At 30.9% G+C, this 19,771-nt stretch overlaps 1 protein-coding gene and 1 long non-coding RNA gene across 2 annotated transcripts; both read left to right on the top strand.

The window, feature by feature from the left end:
• Positions 1–5,143: 5,143 nt before the first annotated feature.
• LOC7456025 (glucose-1-phosphate adenylyltransferase small subunit 2, chloroplastic) lies at positions 5,144–8,856 on the top strand. Its single transcript, XM_002321178.3, has 9 exons — positions 5,144–5,489; positions 5,793–6,089; positions 6,290–6,559; positions 6,666–6,845; positions 7,191–7,294; positions 7,384–7,495; positions 7,811–7,909; positions 8,052–8,171; positions 8,513–8,856. Exons 1-9 carry the CDS (start codon positions 5,220–5,222, stop codon positions 8,627–8,629), a joined length of 1,569 nt encoding a protein of 522 aa, XP_002321214.2. The 5' UTR covers positions 5,144–5,219; the 3' UTR covers positions 8,630–8,856.
• A 4,784-nt stretch (positions 8,857–13,640) lies between these two features.
• On the top strand, positions 13,641–14,299 carry LOC127904317 (uncharacterized). The gene is made up of 2 exons (XR_008057352.1): positions 13,641–13,700; positions 14,098–14,299. It is a non-coding gene; the product is annotated as an uncharacterized LOC127904317 (long non-coding RNA).
• Positions 14,300–19,771: the final 5,472 nt, after the last annotated feature.

The raw sequence follows: 19,771 nt of genomic DNA, 5'->3' as shown, positions 1-19,771 counted from the left end.
GGAATTTGTTTTTCATTAAAACTTTATCATAAGAAAGATCAACAACATGTTGTTTTCTTTTCCAAAAAGCATTTGGTAAATCAGAACAAATTTCTTTTTCTATCTTGCTTTGAAATTCTGAAATTCTTTTTTGTAAAATAGGATTTTATAATTGTTGCTCAGTTTTTTTTTAAAGGCATCTTTTCTAAAATGCATGAGATGAGTTTTTTTTCCTTGGATAAATGCGTTGATGTAATGGGTGTGAATACAACATGCTTTCATTAAATTTAAATTCCTAGTCTTTGGATTTTCTAGTAAAGGAAAAACAAGTTTCAAACAATTAATTTTTGAAATAATATTTTCATGATTAATTTTATAAGGAGTAATCATGTTAATAAAATGAGTGTCAAGAATAATAGTATGGTTAATATCATTAGTAATAACAAAGAATTTTTTAAGATAAAGCTCGTTATTAAAAACTGACTCTTGAGTTTTATATTCAATAACTAATTTAGTATTATTTGCTACATAAAGTTTTTCAGAAGTGCTTTGTAAAAACCGTTTTGAAAACTATTCCTTCTTTAATACAATTCAAATTTACACCTATATCAAACAAGACAATAATGTCTATTTTAAAATAATTTGAAAAAATTAATGTAATTTTTATGATATATTTTTTGAAGTAATTTGCGTTAAAACATGTAGAAAATCTTCAGGAACATGCTTAATGTTTGACAATGCATGATTCTTTAGGGTTTGGTCTTTTGTTTTTGGTTCAAAATTAGATTGGATTTCTAATTTTGTGAAAAGATGTTGTAAAATAGCAGAGTCTTTTTATTGAGCTTGTTTGAGGTTTTGTAGTTTAGTCTTAAGGGTTTTGATTTCAAATTGTAGATCTGAGATAATAACAAGAAGTTTAGATTTTTTTTCTTTTTGTTGAGAATTTTGGTAAGGTCGTAGGTGTTTGTACTAGTTATTGGCAATAGTTATGGTTTTTAAACATGCTATTGTATTTCTAAATTGTTAAAGGAAGTTAAGAGTTTGTCTAGGTAGGTTTTTTATAATTGAGGGTCATCAAGTTTTTTGATAGCTTCAAGAATAAACTCTTGATATTGAGTTAAAACATTTATTTGTTTTAAAGTGATGTTGTTTGATGTATTTGAGTCAGAACTGGATGTTGCTAAGTCATCTATTTTGAAAAGTTCTTCAAAAGGATCTGATGGGTTGGAATCAATATCAGATGCCTCAATCAAAAGGCTTTGGATATGGTGAATGACTTCCTCTTTTATTTGTAGTTCATGTAAATTTGTATTAATCCAACAGAATCTAAAGGTATGACCTTTTTTACCACATTTGTAACATGTAATGTTTTTGGGGTCAATTTTTTGCTTGGGTTTTGATTTTTACTGGAAAGGTTTTGTGGGTTTTTTTGTGGTCTTTTTATAGTAAGACTCAATTTTGGTATAGAAATGGTTTCTATATTTATGAGCTATTCTTTTGTAAGGTGGCTTATTTGACTTTGAGATGGTAGGTTTGGACCATGAACCATTATAGGGACAAATTAAACTGTTGACAAAAACTACGTAACTCTTATCGAGTTCTTCTCATCTCCCACTTAAGGTGTCTTTGAAGTTTAAGGTCTTGACAAATCTTAAGACCTTCTTTTTGGGTAAAACTAACAAGCTCATCATATGTTAAATGATCATAAGAGACTGTTTTGAAGATAAAAATATCTTTAATTTTGCTTCTAACTCTTTCTCCTAAAAATATTGGCAATCTAGTAAAGAATTTTTCTTTCCAGAAAGTTTGGTTGGAATCTTCTCAAAGCATGACATGAGTAAGGAAAATTTTTTTGCACCATTAGAAGTCATTGAGTTTTTTACATCTAAAGTTGGAAAGGAGTTCAACATTTTTGTTTTTAAATGGGAAGGATCTCCTATAAAATATAGAGAAATGGTTAAAATAAGGGTTAAGACTGTATCTTGAATGATGTTTCCGTTTGAGTCAATGATGGGTATCTAGTTTTCAGTCATTTGGATGGAGTTAAGGATCTCAAGGTGTTGGGTTTCAGTGAGATGGTAATCCCACCATCCTTTTAATTAGCAAGAAAATCCAACTATAAGAAGTTCAACTATAACTTTGTCTAAGGTTCCAATTTGAGTTTTGTAGGTATTGATAACCATAGTCATTTGTTGTAAGGTGTTTAGGGTATTGTATTCGGACATTCCATCTATATTCCATTCATAGAGGGAAGAGACATTGAATTTGTGTTGATTTATAATGGTTGGTTCATTATGTATGGCTAGATTAGGGGCACTGATTGTTTTAAGAGTAAGATTTCTTAAAACAAGTTTATTGATTTCATGAGTGTTTTCTTAAAAGGCTTCTTCATTAGAGGTCTGAGTTTTGTAATTTTAAATAGTATTTATGTGGCTTGTGGAGATTTGGGGATTATTACTATCTTGTTGGGTGTCAGGAGCAATCAAGGTAGAGGATGAAGCTTCAAGGTGATTAAGATGATCTTTAATGACTCTAAGAAAGTCTTTTTTTTTTTTTGTTTTGGAACTGAGTTTGGCTAGTTCTTGTGATTTAGTATAGCTTGAATACTGGGTTTTTTACTTTTGGTTTATGGATTTTGTATCTTCAACCGGAGAAATAATAGTCCTTTGGATTTGTTTCTTTATTTTAGTCAATTGTGTTTTCTATGATATTAAGGTTGGTGTTGGTGAAGTTGCTCTACTAGATAATATGTTTGGTGTTTATAGTGATATCATCACTTGAATTTTTGTAAGGGGTAACATCTATAGTTTGACTCTTATGAGGGATTTTAAGGTTTCTTAAAAGTGGATGTTCAGACTCAATAAAAGTACCACTGACAAGTTTCCAAACATGAGTTTTACTTCTAGATGTTATAGGATATGCACGTTTTATAAATGAATATGCAATATGATGTTTAGTTACATAAAATGATTCAAACTTTATGTAATGTAATGAAATTATAAAAACATTTTTGTATTTCATGTCTTTCTTTCATGAAGGTTTTGAAAAACCAAGATCTCTTCTTAGAGTTATGGTTGCTATAAAAATCATTAATAAAATTTTTTTTTACTTATAACAAAATGTCCTTTAAGAACATTTAACTCATTTTGGATGTTTTGAGTTACATATGAGAATGTTGGAGAGGTTGGTGGAGAAGGTTAATTAATGTTTGAATATAATGGTTTGGGTATGTTTGTGATATAATTGAATTTTTAGAAACTAGTGCTAGGAATATTAGAGGTCGATTTCCTAGATGGGTTTGTGTGGTAAGACATCTTTATAACTGAGGGAATCTCAGAAATTCTTCCGAGATTTTTTGTACTTAATATAGAAAATTCATTTGAGAATCTAGAATTAGTTGATCATCTATGAAAGGATAGTTTAACTTTACTATCACTATATTGGGTTATTTATTTAAGTTGGATATTTGGTTTTGGTGGTTAAACATGCTTAGGTTAAGTGGCACCTACAAGGATCCAATCTTTTGGTAGGGTAATATTTTTCCACTGTATAGATTTAGGTACAACTATGTTTGATCTATAAATGTCTATTTGGAGAAGTACAGTTTCACTTTTTTTGGATTGGAATTTATGTTTACTAGCAAGGGCAGAAAACATGGCTTTATAATGGATCTTAAAGATCAATGCTATAGAGATTAATCCTTAAAGCATGTTGTAATTATGAGTTTTTATTTGTAAGATCATGCTTTGTAGGATGTTTTTGTCTTTGAGGAATATGGTTAGGTTTGGATACAATCAAAAGAAACAAGGCCACTATAAAAACTGGATTCAATGAAACTAAGTAATAAATCTTGAAAATTTTAGAATCTAGCGTATCTTAGGACAACTAGAATGGAAGTGTTTAGTCCTTCTTTGGTAAGGGGTTTTATTTCTACTTGTACTAGGCCAATATGAATGTATTTGAAATTTCTATCTATTTGTTTGTAGGGATTCTTGAGAAAGGAGTTAGATAGTTTTAAAAAGTTTTGTAAGCTGAATATCCTATTTTTCAATTTTTATTGTAAAAACAGTTTTGAAAAGATTAAAAGAAAAAGTTTGATAGATTTGGTTCTTTTGAACCTTTGAAATTTTCCAATCATCAATATTTTTTTTATAAAAGCCTCAATTGTAATCTCTTCACTATTTATAACCCTTTTATTTTCAGTAGAATCAAAAGTAGAAAAAGCTAAAATGGAAGTTGTTCTATAAAAAAAAAATCTATGATTTAAAAGATAATTTAGAAAACAGATTACAAATTATATAGATTTACAGCCATATCATCATTCATAAACAAGACTTACACCACTTAGTAACATTCATCCATACTTTTAAGGTTTTCTCTTCTTACCAAGTTTCTAAAATTTTGTATAAACAATACTACCCAGGTTCTAATAGTATTTAATACCAAAGATCTGGTATTAAATTAGATTTGTATCAGGTTTCAGGTTGAGTTTGATAATATCAAATATTTAAAAAATATTTTTTTAATATTTTTTTAAAATAATTTGAAAAATACTAAATGGCACCAACTTTTTAACTTGTCTTCCACTAATATTTTTTTATTTTTATTTTTTTTAGAGTGGAAATTTACTAGTATGATGCAGGTGGTCATGCCGAATTCCAATTCCGAATTGACAACTCTGATTTTGATGTATTAAGAAGCGTATATGTCAAAGAATCACCATGGCGACGACGACTCTCTGGTCGAGGAAAGGTCAGAAAATCAAAAGCTAATCAATTAAACCACACATCAAGACTGCATGATTGAGTAATACTATTTATATAAATACAAATAAAAATACTTAAATAAGAAAACATTAAAATAAGGGGACGGTGCTGAGTCCTCCTATGACTCAGTGAAATTAAACAAAATAGCAAGGCCCATGTGACTGTGTCAAAATAATGCAATCCTGAAATGACAGCCACTAAAATTAATAATAAATAACCGGAGGGAGGCCATCAAGGCATGCAGATCTTTTTCCCAGTCACAATTCATCTCCCCAAAATACCCTTAATTCCTCGCCAAATCACGCTAAACAAACCCGTAAATTCCTGCAAAATGAATGGGCCAGTCCCCGAGGACACATCAAAAATCAGAAATAAATAAAAAAAAAAGCAACGAAAAGAGTCCTCATCTTACTAGACTGGACTTAAACAGACTGTAGCCAGCCAGCCAGCTATACTGTACTGATTCTAACAGAAATGGCGAGTATGGCGGCGATCGGAGTTATGAGGCCGCCGTCTTCATCCTCGTTGTCTTCTTCTTCTTCGTCGAATTTGAGCCGGAGAACTGCATTTAGGAGCCTGTCGTTCAGCTCGTCCTCCAACCTCTCCGGTGGGAAGGTTTGCTCCACGGCGTTTTCCGTTCGCCGGGATACAGGTCGTAATGAGAGGACTCCGATGATCGTTTCTCCTAAAGCGGTTTCGGATTCAAGGAACTCTCAAACTTGTCTTGACCCTGACGCCAGCAGAGTTAGTTTTCTCCTCCACCTCCTCCTCCTCCTCCTCCTCCTCCTCATATTATTATTATTATTGTTATTATTACCACCACCACCACCACCACCACTTAATTTAAAATACCGAGTTATTATTTTGTGTTTTAGATCCAACTTTCTTCATTTAGGTTTGATCGTAACGATGAATAATTATGATTAGAATGAGAGAATAAATGATTGTATTGTTATTTATGGGAGATTTACTTACTGAGAATGTGTTATAATCTGTGCTTGATGAGGTTCGTAATTTGATTGAACAATGCGATATGGTTTATGGCAGAGTGTTCTTGGAATTATTCTTGGAGGAGGAGCTGGGACTCGGCTTTACCCGCTTACTAAGAAAAGGGCAAAGCCTGCTGTTCCTTTAGGAGCTAACTACAGGCTGATTGATATTCCTGTGAGCAATTGTTTGAATAGTAATATATCAAAGATATATGTTCTCACACAATTCAACTCTGCCTCTCTCAACCGCCACCTTTCACGGGCTTATGCGAGCAACATGGGTGGCTACAAGAATGAGGGTTTTGTTGAAGTTCTTGCAGCTCAGCAGAGTCCTGAGAACCCCAATTGGTTCCAGGTAATAGTTTCATTCTACGCCCTTGGGCTGTGTACTTATCTTTCTTAAGAATCATTAAACTAGATTGGCGTTTTTACTGATTGGTTTTTAAAAGTTTTTGTTTTTGATCGATAGCTTCCTCACCAATTATCTCTCTAATTTTTGTTCTGATTGGATGCCCAGTTTTTTATGTAATGGAATTTTGATGGAATGATCTACAGGGCACAGCAGATGCTGTCAGACAGTATTTGTGGTTGTTTGAGGAGCACAATGTTTTGGAATTCCTAGTTCTTGCTGGCGACCATTTGTACCGAATGGATTATGAGAGATTTATCCAAGCTCACAGGGAAACTGATGCAGATATCACTGTAGCTGCACTGCCAATGGACGAAAAACGTGCAACTGCATTTGGTTTGATGAAAATTGATGAAGAAGGGCGCATAATTGAATTTGCTGAGAAACCCAAAGGAGAACAATTGAAAGCTATGAAGGTGGACCTTCTCAAAATTTGGACTGATAGTTTATTTGCTTATGAATACGTGCTTCAATTTCCCAAAGGAAGATGATTTTTAAATGTTACTTTATGTTTTCTTCTAGGTTGACACTACTATTTTAGGTCTTGATGATGAGAGAGCAAAAGAGATGCCTTACATTGCTAGCATGGGAATATATGTTGTCAGCAAGAATGTGATGCTGGATCTGCTGAGAGAAAAGTTTCCTGGAGCCAATGATTTTGGAAGTGAAGTTATTCCTGGTGCTACTTCTATTGGGATGAGAGTGAGTATCTTTTTGTTCAATTATCTTTCTACATGTTCCTCTTGTATATTACTTTCAGATATAACTGTATTTCAATAAATGAATTTTAATGGAGCACACACCTTTCCAGCTATGTTGAAGCCATAATAGTGCTCCCCGCATGAGAAACATGGGCTTTTCTTTCTTTTTTTGTTTTTTAATGGACATAAAATCTTTAAGCACATTGGTTAGATGCATCAGACCGTGTCTTTCCTTTACAAATGGATGCATTATAATTTGCTGGATGTTCCAGCATCAAAATTGTCTCTTTCTTGCTTTCACAATCTCTTGAAGTTACAATTTTCACTAATCTTTGTATCTTAACAGGTACAAGCTTATTTATATGATGGCTACTGGGAAGATATTGGTACAATTGAGGCATTTTATAATGCAAATCTTGGGATAACTAAAAAGCCAGTGCCAGATTTCAGGTAGTTCTTATTCCAGTCCAACAATTGTTTCCATGCTATAAGCTTGCTTGTAATTTCATTTGCCTATGTTTTTGGACTTCCCTTTGCAGCTTCTATGACCGTTCATCTCCAATCTACACTCAACCTCGCTATTTGCCTCCATCCAAGATGCTTGATGCTGATGTCACGGATAGTGTTATTGGTGAGGGTTGTGTTATAAAGGTATGTTCTTGGTTGGGAAGGCCTGGTAGTTGATTGGCCTTGGCCATGTTCATTCATTGTATTATACTCTGAGGTTCTAAACCATTGGTCTCTTAAAAAAGTATTCAATAAATCATTGGTCTCCCTCCCAAACTAATGTGGTTCACCTATGAAAATTACTCACAGACCCTACATAAATGTGATTAGAGGGAGTAATGAATAATAATTTCTCTGCCTTATTCATCGTCATGCTGAATTTGCATTTACATCTTGTGGCAGTTATTGTGGATATCCAATGAGTTCACTTAACTCACTTTTTTTTTTTGTCCTTTTCAGAACTGTAAAATTCACCACTCTGTGATTGGTCTTCGGTCTTGCATATCAGAAGGTGCGATCATAGAAGACACATTATTAATGGGAGCAGATTATTATGAGGTAATAGCCCCTGAGAATTAGCAGTCTACTGTATAGTGTTTCTTCTTTGCTTGTAGGCATTGAAATGTCTGGAGTGATCATGTTTTTAAGTACTTCATTTTCATTTGTAATGAGTGTGTTTTTCTAAATTGTGTTGCTTCAGACTGATGCTGACAGGAGATATTTGGCTGCTAAGGGAAGCGTTCCAATTGGTATTGGCAAGAATTCTCATATCAAGAGAGCAATTATTGACAAGAATGCTCGAATTGGGGACAATGTGAAGGTCATGATCCTATTTATTACCTTAGCTAGAAGTTTCTTTGTCTACTAGAATCATTTTTCTATCACCAAAACTCATTTTCTTTGTCTACTAGAATCAGTTAGTTGTCACTAAAAAGGTTTTTAGAAGATAAATATGACTATTGATTAGAAACTAGAAGACCGAAAACATCCAGCATAATAGTTTATTTTCAATCAACATGAGATTATCATCTTACATCATTTAGGTTGGCATTATATGTTGCTTATGATGTTATGCTGGTCATTGATGTGGAGTTGTAGTTGCACACATGCTTATTATATATTCCTGAGATGGATAATTAACGTGAGATAGCAAAATTTCAGATCATTAATGGTGACAATGTGCAAGAAGCAGCCAGGGAAACTGATGGATACTTCATAAAGAGTGGGATTGTCACAGTAATCAAGGACGCGTTGATTCCCAGCGGAACTGTGATCTAGGGATCCTTATTGTTTCAACTTTCCAAGCCAAGTGAGGGTTTCTCCTTCTCCTTCTTCTCCTTCTCCAGATGTTACAAGTCTATTTCCACTTTGCCTTAGATCCTTTCAATGCATGATGTATATTTTCTGACTGTAGAATGTAATTAAAAGCGAAAGAGAGAACCCAAAAAACTCATGCTATCAAGGCCCTTAATAAAAGTTTTTCCTCCATAAATGTTTCTGCTTCATCCAACAGTTCAAGTTTTATCTGTTGGGTAATTTGGATATGTTGCACAGTGCCTTTTTTCATCCCAGTAATCACAATTTACTCAAATTAAGCATTTTCATAGAATATATAATGTTTCTTTTCTTGATAAAACAATACGCGAGCTGTTAGTTAGGAATGATAAAGGAGGTGCTATCAATTCCTTTAATCAACTGAACTGCTAGAGGTACCACCAAGGTTGCAGTTGTGGTGATCAACAGCGGGGTTGCTTGTTGAAAAGAACAAAATTATTCAGTAGGAATCCATAATTTTACTTTTATGGGGAGTGCAAATAGTTGATGACCTGGTACAACTAGAAATTTCTATTTCTAAATCGACCACACACCAATTTTACTTTTACTGGGGAGTATAAATCCATAATCCTGAGCTCGAAAGAGCTTAGCTCTTTGTCTTTCTCGACCTCCTATCTTACTGTACAAAGGCTATTACTCATTATATTGTTTCCGCTCATGGATGGTAGTTGATTGATTGGACTCAAAAATAATGTATTTCGATTTGTTTTACAATTTCTTTTTTATTATACATATAAATGTATTTGTTAATTTTTTTTCTTGGTGATTCAAGAAAAAAATGTTTGGAAAAATCAAACATATTGAAAGAATTAGGCAAATACATATCACCGAGATTTTTGTTTTTTTTTTTTCAATATTTAAATTAACAACTAAAATCAATAATAAAAATAAGAACTAAGAGTAAATATGAAAAGGGTAAGAAGAGTTTAGAAGAAGTTTGAGATTGTGGCACGTAGTAGTGCTATTTTTAGAGAGAAAACACCCCCCCTGCACAAGGATGATTTTGCATATAACACACTTCTTTTCAAGATACAATAATCTATTAGAATTTTTGAATGCAAAAAAAATTACCGAAACGTTTCAATCATCCTTTTGCTCATTTAAGTTAATATGAGAAAGTAAGTATAGTAAAATTTAAAAAGAATATAAAAAAAAAGGATTTTAAATTATGTGTAGAGATTTATAAGAGATTAAAATAAAAAAAGTATTTTTAAGAGTTTTGATGAAGAAACATTTGTTATATATATATATATATATATTAGTTACTAAATATATTTTAAAAAATTAAACATAAGAAATTAAATTAATCATAAATGTCAACCATTTAAATTGCCAAGTCAATAAAATCTACTAATTAAAAAAAATAACCATCATTAATTATAATTTTAAATCAATATTCAAACATTCCCCCTCATGATTTAAAATTATTCATACATATAATAAATAAAATAAAATAAAAATATGCAATTAATATTGTATAATATGTTTAGATACCTTTATGGTTTGAACCTACACTTAATGTTAATAATTCTTAACTTGAAGAATCATAGTAACAAAATGTTTTGAACTAGGTTCTTTGAACCAAATTTAAACTTATTACACGGGTGATTTTGAGGTTCTATCAATGTTGCATTTTATTTTTTTTATCATGCGCATGTATCTTGTTTCATGAGTGTTTTTAATAGTAGCCCAAGCATTTATAGTGGCTACCCCATCACCACTCTCACTTAGGTGAATCCTCCAAGAATAATTTGTGACCAACATCCCGCAAGATTTTTTGTATTTGGATTCATTCAAAGATTAACTCTTTATAACCATCATAATAGAGAGCAAATTATCATAGAAATTGGACCCGAGACCACCCCATAAAAAATCACCCAACAATAACCCAACAATTTTGTTTTTATCTGTTCCACTTCATTCATTTGATTGCCATATATTTAAAGACAGGTTTCCACTATTAGTGATTAATTTAAGAGTTTTAGTCCTATTTTATTCATGGGATTGCCATATATTTTTCCACTATTGGTGATTAATTTAAGGGTTTCAATTCTATTTCCCTCTACGATTGAATAACTCATTGGCGTGTTAAACCTTTAGTAAGTGGATCTGCAATGTTGTATTTAGATCTAACAAAATAAAAAAAAATAACACCATGAGATATTACGATTTATTTTTTCATTAAAAAATTTATTTTTAGCCTTAGTTATAATAGCTTGACAATCATTATGCATTGATATAGGTGATATTGGTTTAGAAAAAATTGATTTATAAATTAAATTTTTTTGAAGCTACTTGATTTCTGAACTAGTAGAATCTAATGCAATAATTTCTGCTTTCATAATGGAATGAGTAATTATAGTTTGTTTAATATATTTCCAACAAAATACACTAGTAAATAATGTAAACACATATCTACTAGTAGATTTTGTTTCTTTTGAATTAAAAATCCAATTGGCATTACTAAATCCCTCATTTACAACAAGAAAACCAATATAATGAAATGCATAATCAATTGTTTCTTTTAAATATTTAAAAATTCTTTATAAATCACCCTAATGTGAAGCATTATGATTATGTATATATCTACCTAATCTACCAACTACACATATTATATAAGATCTAATATGATTTGCTAGATATAATGAAGATTAAATAATTTATGAATATTTATATTGAGATACACTTTTACCATCATTTTTTTAATTTAATAGACGGATCGAAAGGACCACATACATGAGATATATCAAAATAATTAAACCTTTTAAATAATTTTCAATGTAAAGTGATTGAGTTAAAGCAAAGCCATTGCTATTTTTCAATAATTTATTGCCTAAAATAACATTAATCAGACCAAGATCCTTTATATCAAGATTTTCAAACAAGAAAGATTTAGTAATATTTATAACTTGAATATTACTACCAAAAATTATAATATCATTAACATACAAACATAAAATCACATAATTATTTTTAATTTGTTTAACATAAACACATTTATCAGTAGCAATTTGTCTAAAAACCATCAAATGACATAACCTGATTAATTTTTCATGCCATTATTTTAGAGCTTGTTTAGAACCATAAAGAGATTTTACAAGTTTACAAACTTTTTTTTCTTAACTAGGAACAACAAAACCTTCTGGTTGATCCATATAAATTTCTTCTTCTAAATCACCATTTTAAAAAGTCTTTTTAACATCCATTTGATGAAAATTTATAATTTGTAAAAAAAAGAAGCTAAAGCAACTAATAATATAATTTTAGTGATTTTAGAAATTGATGCATATGTGTTAAAAAATCTACTTGTAAACCCGGGAAAAAATAAATAAATAAATAAATAAAGGTTGCTTAAATTAAAAACTAACTACATGAGAAATAAAAATGAGGAAATTAATGTGTATGGTTAAATAAAAGACAGGAATTCAGAAATTTTTGAATATAATTTTCGGGTGAAATAATTCGAGACATTATAATAAGCAAGTAATGTTGAGGGTTGGATTTAATTGAAGAGAATAACACACTTAAAGAAAATGGAGCCTAAATGCAAATAAAAAAAATTATAGAGTATAAATACTCTCTTCTCACCAAAAATCTGCAAGAACAATAAGGAGAGAAAAAATGAAGTTTTATACCCATTCTTGAAAAATCAAGAGAGAGAAACACTAAAACTTCAAGAACCCATCCAAGATTAAGGGTTTATAGATGGGATAAACACTTGTGAGCAATGGATTAACAAGAAATTAAACAAGAAGAAAAGAAAGGAGGGAGTTGAAAATCTTCAACTGGTTGAAGATCAAAATCTTAATTTGTACCGGGTAAAGTATTCTAAACATGATCTTAACAATTCATTTCAAATTCGATAATGAATTGATGCCTTGCTATTGAATTATAGGTTAGGGTTCTTAGATATGAATTGAGAAAAAAGTACTTATTATTAAAATTAAGTTAATTCATGTGTGGTATGTAGTTTATGAAAGTATTGTGTGAAGGGAAGGGGGAGACGAATCTTGACAGACTTATCTCCTGACTTTCGGTGAGATTTTAGGTAGGAGGATGAGGGAATTAGGATTGGGTTCCTTCATAGAAATTGTAGATTTGGTTGTTAGCTAACCAAGAAAACCGGTCTTGCTCAATTTAGAGATGTAGAACTCCAGTTATGGGTTACCAACTGAGACTGAACCGTGACTGATTCTGTAGGGCAGTAGAACTGATGGGTTGATGAGTAATTTTGACTATCTTGGAGGCAGAACCGGGTTCTCCTTTCTTTAGAGAACTTGTAACCTCGTGTCTTAGCTTTTCAACGAGATCAATCTCACTTAAAATGGAGTTCTAGAACTCTAGATATAGTTAAAAATCTGATGAGTGTTCAAACAGCAAAGGTTCGACAACAACAGTTGGACAGTAACAGTTCAAACAACAACCGTTGGACAACAACTGTTCAAACAACAACGGTTGGACAGTAACAATTCAAAGTTAGACATCAGAGAACTTGTAACCTCGTGTCTTAGCTTTCTAACGAGATCAATCTCACTTAAAATGAAGTTCTAGAACTCTAGATATAGTTAAAAATCTAATGAGTGTTCAGACAGCAACGGTTGGACAGTAACAGTTGCACAACAACTGTTCAAACAACAACAATTGGACAGTAATAATTCAAACAGCAACCGTTGGACAGTAACAGTTCAAACAACAACGGTTGGACAATATCACTTCAAAGTTAGACAGTAACAGTAGACTTTCACGTGAATATTATATGTAGGAATATAATAGAATTGAGTCATACGAACACTTGCACATTGGGATACTAACTTTGAAAATATACATGATATATGTATGTCTGTTATTATGAGAAAATGAACATGCATAGAAAGTAACATATGAGTACTGAATGAATATGGATTCTCTATAAAATCAACTTGAAGGAATCATAACCAAAAACTTCCTTGTGATTCAGGAGGAGCAACCAGGATTGGATCTTCTGTTAGGGGAAATCACGAGACAGGCGGAGCAGGTGCGTGATTTTCCCTCCTTTTTGCACTTATACAATTTAAAATTCTTCTAGTGAATGCAATTACAATAAACATTATGTTCAATGTAAATAAAGTCTAACGTATTTACAAGATTAGCTTCGACTAATGGCATCCGTGATAGGATTGCCGAGAAACGAATCACAAGATTAGACTTTGCAAGGTCACCTGGTTCAAGCAAGTAAATAAGAGTATTCAAATTAAGAATATGCAAATGAGTGTTAATTGAGTTTAAAAGATTTACAAGCAAAATATAAGTTTGTTAGAATTCTTATGGATCCGATAGAAAATTAATACTTCATTCATATACATTACATGAACATATATATATATATATATATTTCTTTTATCAATATAATGGTATGTTTATTTATGTAACAGGTCCATCAAATATCTAGGGAGATCATTAGTTTAGGTCTCTATTTTGTCAAACTTATGTAAATATTTAACTTAAACAAAAGGGAATTTACGCGTTTATGTAGTATAACTGATGTATTTATAAAAGTTCAGCTTAGCATGTAGTACTTTAGTTATCTTGTAATTAACCCTTTTGAAATGTTTAAGAACACTTATTATGTTGTAATGCTTTCTTTGCATGTTAGTATTCCTTTTCCTTTTAAATTTTATGATATGATATGTGGGCTATGTTCATATTAAACTTACTCGTAGGAATTATATAAATTGTGAGGATTATATGAGGTGTTGAATTATGATGTTTGATATAAGGTCCGAAATTATGGGACCTTGTGATGATTGGTTGATTGAATAAATTGTTGGTAGTCGATAACTTGGGATGTCCTATATACAAACGAAACTCTGCCGAATTTTTTGTAGATAAAGAAAAAATAAAAAAAATCCCTCAATTAAGAGAATATCTTGAGATCTTTTAACATTGATAAAGTCGTACAGCCGGACTGTTACACTACTCCTTGTTTAAACGCCTTAGCAACTAATCTAGCCTTAATTTTTTCAAATGCAGTTTTAGTGTTACAAAAAATATGTTAACTATTATCAGCCAAAGCACTTAAAATTTTATCATTAAATAAAATATCTTTATAAGTAGAATCATCTTTACTACTAGACAAAAATGCACCAATTCAAGAAACCGCATTAGTTAATTTTTGAACACTTTTGTTTTTATAACCATTTAGAATCATAGAAAAAGACCAAATCCAGTAAGCCAAAATTTCATTTGTTGTCACCAATAAAGGAAATTTTGACTAGAAATTTTTTGAGGTTTGCTAGATAATGAATTTATAGTGTCCATAATAACAATCGAGCAAACAAATCATATTTTTTTTAGGTAAAGTAAGGAAAGTACCATTTTTTTCTAAGATTGTTAGGAAAAATCAAAGATATATGAGAGAATTAGATAAATAAATGTAACCAAGATTTTTGTTTCCTTTTTCAATATTTGAATTAGCAACTAGAATCAATAATAAAAACAAGAACTAAGAGTACATATGAAAAGGGTAAGGGTTTAGAAGAAACCTGAGATTGTGGCATGTATTAGTGCTATCTTTAGAGAGAAAACGCCCTGCACAAGGACAATTTTGCATATAATATGCTTCTCTCCAAGATACAATAATTTGTTAGAATTTTTTGATGCAACAAAAATTCTCAAAATCTTTAAATCACTTTTTTGGTCACTTAAATTAATAAAGTATAATAAAGCAAATATAATAAAATTTGAGAGGAATATATATATAAAAAAAGATCTTAAATTATGTGTAGAGATTTATAAGAGACTAGTAGATTATATACTTTTATTTTATATATATATATATATATATATATATATATATATATATATATATATATATCAGTTACTAAATATATTTAAACAATTAAATATAATAAATTAATTCAATCATAAATGTCAATCCATTAATTATATTAATGCTAACTATTTAACTTTTATAAACAACTATTACGATTTAAATGACTAAGTCAATAAAATTTACTAATTACAAAAAATTAACTATAATTAATCATAATTTTAAATCAATATTCTAACAAAAATAAAAAAAACATAACTATAAAAAACATATAAGCTAAGTTTAGTTGCTTAGCTGTAATGTATACGATGTTTGATTCCCGCGACACTCAATATAGATAAAGCAAGTTTATAAAAGGAATTTCATCTATTTCACCCTATAAACATAAATTGGTATTATATAGTTGTAAATGCATGTATTCAAACATATGAAACAATTTATATATTCCAATTGTGTTACCCTCAATTGATTAATTATTGAATAGACTGAAAGGTCCTCATGGCCTTGAATTATTGGATAACATTTATAGATTTGGAGTTTGGGATTAGCCCATTAGATAAAAATAATGAAAAATCCTTTTCTGTTTACAATTAAAGGTGTTCTTCTTCTTACTTGTTCTTTCTTTCTCTCTTTCTTTTTTATTGAATTTTTGGGTATTTAACCAAAATTGCCATGATCCATTCCAAGGCAGTTGCTGTAGTATCAGTGCCAACATTTAGAAACTCGTTGCATAAATTAGAAATTTCCTCCTCATAAAGTTTTCTTTTATCATCAAGAAATTCCAGAGCTAAGAAGGTACAACATGATCATGATAAGTATCCATTTCCTCCTCTTGCAACCTCTTTCTAGCTCTTATTAAGTTTGGAAAAAATTACTTTTCCTGAAACAAACGAGGTCTAAATTGAAAAATACTTTTTGGACCTTCATAAATTACCAGGTATTCTCAGAGCCACTGTATATTCTTTATCGCTATATTAAATTGAAAAATACTTTTCGGACCTTCACAAATTATAAGAGTAATTATGATAGATGAGTTGCTTTTAATAGAATTAAGATGATATGTATTAAATGCTACATACAATTTATCTCTAATTAGATGGTAAAGTTGTATAGGTAATTTTGATCCTAATAGTCTACCGAAGAAAAAGGATGATCACTACTCAAAAGGCTTTTCACACCTAGGCATATTGGTGTCATCAAGGTGCTTGAGAAGGCGCAAGGATATAATGTCACAATTCAAACAAGGTTCAATCTTTTTGAGTGTGTTAGATCATCATTTATAAACCAGTAAGCATGTATGAAGGCGAGGGTCAATGAAGTTTGGGATTAATTTTTTTAAAAACTAACACAGCTAGTGTAAATTTTAGAAAAGTGGTGTATGTTGAAAAAGAATATATTTTGAACATAACCATGATTTGTATTACTGTATCTATTCAAAACTGTGATTTTGAATCATCGTTATTACATAACCATGATTCAGAATCATGGTTATATAACAAAATTATGATTTAGAATCACAATTATGATCAATATAAAAACCCAGCTTCACTCTCCTATTATTGTTGTTTTTTTAAAGAAAAAACCTTAAGAACAAAAAACAAACACCACCAAAACAACCTCCAATCCTCCACCAAATCACCAAATACCCTCCCCTCGTCTTCATGTATCTGCTTACTATTTTTTCAAAACAAATCACTGGCCCAATCAGCTTGATTCAGCTTCCCTACTATGACAATTGATAGAAGCACCCCCTAGCCATAACATCAAATAGGTTAAAATCATAACAATTAAGGTTTGAATTGAATTTTATAAAAAAAATGCTATAGTTAGGGATTTTATTCCAATTGAAATCATTTAAGTTTTAATTGTTGCAATTATTTATGTTTTCATGCAATTGAAGTTATTACCGCACAACCTTTCATGATTAGAAACTGAACTATATCAGTCATATAGCAAGCCAATAATTTCCCAACCCATCACATTCTACACATGCCTCTAACTCTGTCCAATCTACACGAGACCAACATTTCTCTCTATAATTAGCATCATAATCATCATCACTTGCCATATTTTTTTCGACATCGTCATTTTTTCTTAATGTTTCACCACAACCAATATGGCCACCATCATCCTAATTTATTTCCATGTTTTTCTTATGTTAATTAAAACAAAAATTTAGCAAGAATAAAAAAGAGCAGAGAGAGAAAAAGTAATTACCGGCCTAAGAGTGGTGGATGAGAGAGGTGATCTTGAGAAGCGTGGCCTGACGCGTTAGAATTTAGTTCTCTGTTTCTTTCAGGAATTAAAGCGTTATTTGAATTAGGGTTTATTTCTGTGTTCGAGAGTGGACTGAGACTGAGAATAGGAGGGAAAGGAAAGGTTGAGAAGAGGGAAGGGGACTTTCTTTTTTACTTTTGTTTTTCTTAAAAAGGGTATTTTGAGAGTGATAATGATTGTTTTTCAAAGTGTTTTTTATTCGAAAAAACATTAAAATAATGTTCTTTTATTTTTAAAACACGTTTTTGACATCAACACATCAAAATGATCCAAAAACACTAAGAAAAAATTAATTTGAAGTAAAAAAAATTAAATTTTAACAAAAAGCAGGTTGAAACTCATTCTCATACACCCCTGAAGAGCTTTGAGGGACTTATGTTATAGAATTTATCATAATCAGGTCCTTCATCTTTGAAATTTATTAATCCAATTCCCGTACTATTGGACCTCATTAAAACAAAATAGATAACATAGGGACCATAAAGGTCACTGACCCATGCTAGAAAAAAAAGAGGGGAATATATCATTTGGAAAGTAAGGACTAAATGATAAGGATTTTTCGAACATGCCCCTTAGAGTTTATGAGAGTACATTTCTATGTATATATATGAATTACATTTCTGATGATAGTAGAAAACGAATGATATTGTCCATGAAAAGTAAGTTGTATATATGAGGTGTTTTCTACTTGGAGCTTATGAGAGTACAGAAAGGCCACTCTCTAAGGAGAAACTATATTGATTATTGTTTATTTATTATGTCAAACTGAATTTAAAATTTTCCTCTATAATGGCTTCATTCGATAGAAATAGAAAGGAAGAGTTTCTTTAGAACATTCGATCATGGAACCTCCTCCCCCTCTTTCAGTCTCCCTCTAACATGTACATAGAAATAACGCATCCATCAAGACAAATCAAAAGTCTATGATCAAGGACATACTGCTTTTTAGTTGCCGAATCGGCCCTCAATGATTTAGTTATACAACATTGCTCAAAACAGAACACATTCAGGGCAGTTTTCTTTACTTCCCCATCTCTTTTTAGTATGGTCATTGAGGACAATTTCCATATTAAGTGTGGGGGGATTTATGGGCTGTTGTTGGTGGCATTATGTTATGTTTTTTAGCATTTTTATGTTGGTGGCATTATGCTTTGCTTTGACAATTCTAATATGCTTGCAAACGTAATTTTCATATTTATGGGACCAAAATATTTTTTTGTGGTGGTGCTATTTCAATGCCGTGATTGTTAATATCATTAATGAATTATCAATTGAGCTCGTAAAAATATCATAACATGATTGAATGATGTTTTTTTTAAAGATTGTTTAGTCAAGCTATTTTCTTTAAGACTAAAGTAAATGAATTTAGTAGACACAAGCCTATGAGACTTTAAGCCTTATGACCGACACATCCATATGGGTCTCTATTTTCCTTTCATGTGTGATTTTCTTCCATTGGTTTTGTTTATCTAGAACTTGCTCTGATTCTACTCAAGACCATACTTTTACATACATACATGAACATAATTAAAGCATTCTTTGTTATGTACCTTATATAGCCTAGCAACCCATATTTGGATAAATTCTCCATTTGAGACCCCTTTTGAGCTGATAAAATTTTTCTTTGATTATAAACTCGCATTACAAGCCATAAATCAAACAATGTCTTACCCAAACCATAGAACTAATGAAGCATTATACATAATTATACAAGCATGAGAATACATGAAATAAGTGCGGGGGGTGTCTTAAATTCAGAAGTGGATATGTTATGTACGGGGGAACAAGATTTTACTTTGAAAACAAAAACGCAAGCCACATTATACTGTGATGGCAAATTGAGGAATTTTTTCTAACTTTTATATCTTTGATTCCTCAAAAATAAAATAATTCTAATGAAGGTTTGAAGTTTTAGAAGGGAAAAAGATTGTCTTTTAGTTTGAACCAAAATTTTGTTTTATTGAATGATCAATTTTCCAATGAAGAAGGGTAATGTAGCT

Source organism: Populus trichocarpa, chromosome 14 (assembly GCF_000002775.5).
Source record: "Populus trichocarpa isolate Nisqually-1 chromosome 14, P.trichocarpa_v4.1, whole genome shotgun sequence".
NCBI classification, from domain to species: Eukaryota; Viridiplantae; Streptophyta; class Magnoliopsida; order Malpighiales; family Salicaceae; genus Populus; species Populus trichocarpa.
Note: the sequence above shows the minus strand (reverse complement) of the source record. Positions and strands in the feature narration are given on the sequence as shown.